This window comes from Lepisma saccharinum, chromosome 1, assembly GCF_977018435.1.
Source record: "Lepisma saccharinum chromosome 1, izLepSacc3.1, whole genome shotgun sequence".
Taxonomy (NCBI): domain Eukaryota; kingdom Metazoa; phylum Arthropoda; class Insecta; order Zygentoma; family Lepismatidae; genus Lepisma; species Lepisma saccharinum.
The window spans coordinates 127359226-127366267 of NC_139229.1; the positions used below are offsets into that span (position 1 = coordinate 127359226).

General features: G+C 35.6%; 1 protein-coding gene across 2 annotated transcripts in view; it reads left to right on the forward strand.

Annotated features, from left to right (window-relative positions):
- The window catches only part of LOC146000890 (FAD-dependent oxidoreductase domain-containing protein 1-like), a 32798-nt gene extending 31311 nt beyond the window's left edge, over positions 1–1487 (forward strand). For both annotated transcript variants that reach the window (XM_083138407.1, XM_083138406.1), the window contains exons 8-9: positions 34–148; positions 1107–1487. In XM_083138407.1, coding sequence (XP_082994533.1) covers positions 34–148; positions 1107–1246 — 255 coding nt within the window. In that variant the 3' untranslated portion in view covers positions 1247–1487. The remainder of the gene's footprint in view (positions 1–33; positions 149–1106) is intronic.
- The last annotated feature ends 5555 nt before the right edge of the window (positions 1488–7042 follow it).

The window sequence follows — 7042 nt, forward strand, 5'->3', positions numbered from 1 at the left end:
CATTTGTCCTAATTTTGCATCTTTTGTTTTCAGATGAAATCAGCGTGGGCAGGATTCTATGAATATAACACAATAGATGCGAACTGTGTAGTTGGGCCTCATCCACATTATACAAATTTGTATATAGCAGCTGGATTTAGTGGACATGGTATGTCTTGTATATTTTAGAAGTACATACAAATTCAGTGAATAAATACATTCAATCTCTAAATTCTTATGGTTAATATTTCCTATATACTTACAGATGTGAATGCTGGACAGAATTTTTAAATGACGTTTTGTATTTTTTTTTAATGTATGTTTAAAGGAAACTGCAGAATATTTGTTTCTAAGATCCCTTCACACTTTACTACTATATCCTTCATGGCATCATTATTCACTCTGCTGTGTTACCTGTGTGTTCTATTTTCCAGACATACTTTCTGCTTGCATTAGAGTTCTAAATGACCACAGTGCATGAATATCCTCTATGTACAGTGTATAGTAAAGATCTCTCTCTCTCTTTCACCTTTTTTCGTTAATGCCAATATACCTATGCTTTTACCAATTTCTACACATTAGTGAACATTGCAGAAATGCAAAATTACTTTCAAAATCTATAAATGTTAGAACCACTGGGGATGCAATAGATTAATTCATACTATTTATACAATATTCCTATGAGCAGTGGAAAATCAAAATTTTCTTTCGTTGTGGAAGGAGCTTTTTTGGCTGTCAACCACTACGTTCACTGCAGATTTATTGTTGTCGATGTCTTCTCCAGGGGTGATCACCTGATTTTAGATGCCAAGAAGGGGATTATCATTTACACTTTTCAGTTCATGATTTCTTCTTGGTTTTAGACCTCAAGGTGGGGGGTCTCCCTTTCTTTTAGATATCGAAGGACACCATGTACTCTCATATTAATTGACAATTTATTGAGATCCTATTGGGAACATCGAAAAAGATTACATGATGTGCGTGTGTCGTGCATAGATTGTAGCATTCTTACCTCCCTGGCTAAAAATTGGTTATGACATTGATCAACTAAGTTTGTTTTGTGTTTATTTTCTATGTCACAGACTACATATCTATCATCTTTATTATTATTATTATTATTGTTACAGGAATTCAACATGGACCGGCCATTGGTAGAGCTGTTATGGAAATGATCATTGATGGAGGATTCAACACAATTGACATCACAAGGTTAGGCTTTGACAGACTTTTACTTGGAATCCCATTGAGAGAGGCAAACATTGTGTAATGCTTAATCTTCACAACGAAGGTGCTAGTCTAGTCTTACGTGTGTGTGTTGAGGATAAACATTTTTTCGAACATGCAATGAAAATACCTACCCAAATAACTTCAAAGTGACTTTTGTGCATTCTACAAGCGCTCTTTACTGTAAAAGTTGTTATCCAGAGTGTTCTGAAGGCATTCGATATGATTCGGCACAAGATAGCAATCCAAGGAATAGAAGAATAATAATAAGCATTTTTTTTTAATATAGTTTGTTTTCTTTATCCTTTTCACTGTGGATAGCATGTTTTATTCTCAAGCAGGGTACCCACTGACCTGGAAAATGCAGTGAGTCAAGGAAATCAACACAACACATCAGTGAAAAAGTCGCAGTCAAAATACATAATTACAAAAAACTTGGAAAAATCAAGTATTTTTTTTTGTTTGAGAATGAAAATAAATTCCATTATTTTCTTGAACAAGTTTCTTGATGTAAGATATTGTAAAAAATGTTTTTAGTTATTTTTGTTCATGTTGAATAAACTTGATTCTCTTGGAAAAGCAAGTACTGTTTAACACGTTAGCTCTTTGCCTTGGTAGCCTCATGGTGCACAGGCAACTCACTCCACCATGCTATAACATACATGTTACGTCAAGAGTGTCCCCTTGGACAAAATTTTGCAGATGGTCCGTGAAAATCTTATTTAGTGAAGCTGCTGTTGTTTCAAATAATACAATTTAAAAAGCGTGGATGAATAGATGTACATTAACTTATATTTATGTAATGTCCAGTGAGAGAATAAGGGGTGTCACCTAGTTATTCTGCAAAATGAGGGATTGTTACAAATTAGTTACATAGAGGCAAAGAATTTCCATCTAAACCAATACAGTTCCTGCCAGACTTGTATGTCCCCGTATATGGCCAGCTTTATTGAAGGCCGGAATCCTTAAATTTGGCAATGCTGTCTCGCTGGCCTAAACATCAAGCTACATAGCATGGGTACGAATACCAAAATTGATGTTGACTCTTAAAGAAACAAGGGAATCTGTGTAAAATGTTTTTCTTTTTCCAAATCTGGACAGAAGATTGACATACGATGTAAGTGGAAAACATACATTAATATAAATATAAATTTGCAGTTAAATAACTGGAAATAAGCCGAAAATACAAGGCCAACTTTGCATTTCATATTACATTATGGAACTTTTCAATAATGTGTAGTTTGCCTGTATTTTATTTGCTAGCAGTTCGGAATGACATTGGAATCTCTTTAACAACTAAATATTTAAATGCTGGAAGATCTAACACACTGGCCTTAAAGTTCTAAAAGTAAGACGTACAAAGTAGTTGTGGATGTGATAAACCAGCATGAATGAGTGTTATATTCAGAGTTTAAACAAATCTTATGTACACTTCTGTTCACAAAAAGTGCCACACTCGTTTTAGTTGAAGTCCAGCTTCGTGGCCGGAAGTACAGCAGAAGTAAGTGTTTGGAAAGCAGCAGTGTTGCTTACTATCAATCAATTTAACCATATGCAGGCAATTTTGTGTGTCTCAGACTCAAAGAAAAGGGCCAACGGAAAGATTGCAGGGTAAATATTAATTAACTGGAATTTCCATGTCTGCAATCAAAGTAATGTAAATGTGAAATATTCCAGAAATTTATTTAAAAAAGAAACGCGTTTTTGACGTTCGTGACAAAGTAGTTATCACAATTCGTTAGAATGCGAAGGCCCTGGGTTCGAATTTGGCCTGAGTATGGGTGATCTTTTTGAGTCTCTCTTCATCATCGTGAGTAGCTGAAAATGGAAAAAAAGCAACACTAAATAATGAAAAGGAAAAAAATGCAATAAGAATAAGCGAGACAGAAATAGTGCTGTTGCAATTCCTGAAAATGATGCAAAAAAAAATCTTTCGGAAATAGTGTTATCCTATCCAGGAGAAGGCTTGAAGAATAAACTCCTTCCCCATACACTTTGGCAAACAGAATCGCAAAGTTGGTACTGAATAAGCGATGGGAAAAATAATAGAAATCCTAAAGGAAGAAGCATTTATGTCACAGCCAGGGAGGCACATGAGAGGAGGTACCACCCCCCCCCCCCCCAACACACACACACACACACACACACACTCATCAGCCATCCAGGCTATTAAAAATAAGTCAATGGTTGTCTTCTCATTTAACTTTAACAGTAAATGGGATTTTTGTAAGATAAAAATTGTCGGGCTTTACTTTTTTTACACTTGCACGTTGGTTTCGTAATGGAGCACAATAACAGAATTTTGACTCTCTTAAAATTCTTACCAAATGAATGAATGTCTCCGTAGATTCCAGAATAATGACTCTTCATTTTGAAATAAATAGTTTAAAATAATATAATTTATGTGCCTTTGGTTAATGAGATTCGTCGTCACGTAGCAGAATCCGCTATATTGACGGGAACTAGAGAACGGTAATCGTTTAGGTTTGGAAACACTAACCTTCCACAAAAGCACGACTTGCCAACGTCTTCATTAATTTTCATGCATAAGCTTCACTTGTATTTTGTCAGCAATGTGTACAGAATATGAACCCTATCGGATGAAGCGTATTGCTTTCAAATTAATGTAATTAGCGAGAAGCGACATCAAAAGTTTCGAGCTGGGCAGGAAAAGATGCAATCTTATGGATAAATTAATCGAATAGCTTGGTTTCTTCACTGTGGCTTGTGGCCATGTCGGTTAAAGGCCAGTTTTCTAAGCTGATATCCTAGGTTTCTTTCCAAATGGATGCTACATAATGTATTTTATTCTTGTCACACCAATTGCAGCCTCAAACTTCGTTATTGTTTGCGTGCCATTAAGAAAATATGTATTGAAACTATTACTCGTTCAAAGAACATGACTGTTACTCGAAACTACTTGAAATTGAGATTTTTTTAGTTGCTGCTAAGCCTCGATATTTACAACAAGTGCTAACATTGAAAATTGTTGTGATAAAACACCATTAATATTCTCAAGAAAACCACTGAAATTAAATGAGTAAACTGTGAGGAACATCAGCAGATGTATTTTAAGATGTTCCGTCATTCACGTGTCACTCTCCTCTTTTATACATAAAAAAGTAAAGTGTTCCCCTGTGCTTAGCACCATGCCATGAAGGCATGTGGGGGTAACACCCCACACTTTCTTGATCCGGTCGTGAGTGGGGGTGATGTGATCAGCATCATGCCCCTGACTGCCTTTACCCCCCAGGTTTCCCCAGGTACCCATGTTATTGGACGCTGGGTGGGTGCCGGAACCGCTTCAGTTAGAAAAGTTAGAACCGGCCGGGGATCGAACCCGGGACCTTTAGCATGGTAGTCAGATGCATTACAGACTGAGCCACCACCGGCACTTCGTTTTATACATAGAAGGATATTTACAAGTGACCCACCCGATGAATGCTCGCACCTTAAGAGTAATTTTCAGATAGGAAAGGAAAAAAGCCTGGTCCAAATTGTAAAGTCAAGACGTACTCAGATTGTATATGTTATTATCAGAAACAAACAGAATTAATCAGTAACTACAATTATTTACACTCATATGGCACATATCTTTTGGATGATTAGCTGTTTGAGTTATTTCATAGTGCACGACTGTTTGGATCAACCCTCTCTTCTAGATCTATAATTTTTTAAACGTCAAGGAATATCATTTGATCCGGTTGCAGGAGTTATTACTAAGAATTAAAATAAACTACTTTTAACTAAAATTGTCAACCAAAATTGCTTTCTAGTAGTGTTTGTATAAAAAGAAAGCACTATATTCGGCGACTATGTAATTCATAAACATGATGGAAAGTTTGTCTGTCTCTTTTTTATCTAGGAATGTGGATTATTTGATTTTTATGTTGCTGGAAAATGATTAATTTAATTCATTTTTGTTTGGACAGTTAATTTTATAGTTCTCCAGCTTAATCGTGAGCTAAATTAGAAATTGATAAATTTCGTGACCTAAGAGAGAGACTTTCGTATGTTGTGTTGTAAATTAGTCCCCTTGTAATAGAGTGGCTCTGGGTTCGATAGCAGATGGCAGGCACATAATGGTTCAGATCTCACTTGCAACTGTAAGTCCCATCCCGAGTATAATTGAAGTGTGAGTGTGACGTATCCACAGACTTTTGACACGATTTGAAAAAAAAAAAAATCACTTTTGTCACGTGTCCCTGTGAAAATCAAGATATATTTGAAATAAATGTATAATTTTTCCTTCTCTATGTAACCTCTAAAGCATAGAAATATAGGTTTCATTGCAGAAGTATAAGAAGAAGAATAATTCAAACAGCTAATTATCAAAATACATATTTTACAGCTAGTTACATATTTTTATCCATAAGATTGCATTTTTTCCTGCCCAGCTCAAAACTTTTGATGTCGCTTCTCCCTAATTACATTAATTTGAAAGCAATATGTTTCATCAGATAGGGTTCATATGCTGACAAAATACAAGTGAAATTTAATGAAGACGTTGGCAAGTCATGCTTTTGTGGAAGGTTAGTGTTTCCAAACCTAAACGATTACCGTTCTCTAGTTCCCGTCAATATAGCGGATTCTGCTATGTGATGACGAATCGCATTAACCAACGGCACATAAATTATATTATTTTAACTATTTATTTCAAAATGAAGTCATTATTCTGGAATCTACGGAGACATTCAATCATTCGGTAAGAATTTTACGAGAGTCACAATTCTATTATTGTGCTCCATTACGAAACCAACGTGCATGTGTAAAAAAAAGTAAAGTCCGACAATTTTTATCTTACAAAAATCCCATTTACTGTTAAAGTTAAATGAGAGGACAACCATTGACTTATTTTTAATAGCCTGGATGGCTGATGTGTGTGTGGGGGGGGGGAATAATGTGCCCCCTGGCTGTGACATAAATGCTTCTTCCTTTAGGATTTCTATTATTTTTCCCATCGCTTATTCAGTGAAAATTTTGCGATTCTGTTTGCCAAAGTGTATAGGGAAGGAGTTTATTTATTTGGCAGCCAATCCCCTTACTGCCTGCACAGTCCAAAGTGCAAACTTCTGATCCGTGTAGTCTTGCTCACTTTCGCATTAATTTGGTCCTCTTGTGGCATTCAAATTTGCACTACTGACTGTTTCTGTTTAAAGATAATTTTCAGCATATAAAATGATCCTCACGGACGAAAGGTGGAGTTTGACTGGATAACATGAAAAAAGATTCAGTGTGGTCGCTAGGACCATGATAAAATTCAAGTATAATTCCCAGTTTTCAAGGCGAACTTTCCAAAAATTCAAGGGTTACAGCAGATGTTTTCTCTAATCCAACCTTACGTGTTACCGATCTCACCACCCACCCACCCAGTCAGCGTGATTGCAATGTACACCAAATATACCTAATCCACTTCAAGATACCTTATTTTGCAATTATCTTCAGTCTGTCAGATAGATTGTTCTGTAAAAGACTCTGACAAAGAAAACTGATTGAGAAAATGCTGTTTTATTTTCCATGCAGCTGTCTTTTTCTTCCTCGATAAAAATAAAAATTAAAACTAAACTGAGAGAAACTTGCCTCAGGACATTTATACATAAGTATAAATTTAATGGGATTTTTCATGTCTATGAAGAAAAAAATTGGAATAGACAAAACATCTGCTTGTACCTTTTTCATGTTTACCAAAATTCACACATATTTCCCAGAGCCAATAATTCATGCATAATTCCCAGAATTCAAGGAATTCCAAGTGAGTAGTCACTCTGATATTGTGCAGCAAATTATACATACGTAATTAATTTTCATATCAACAAGTAATTTTTGCTAACAGCACAAG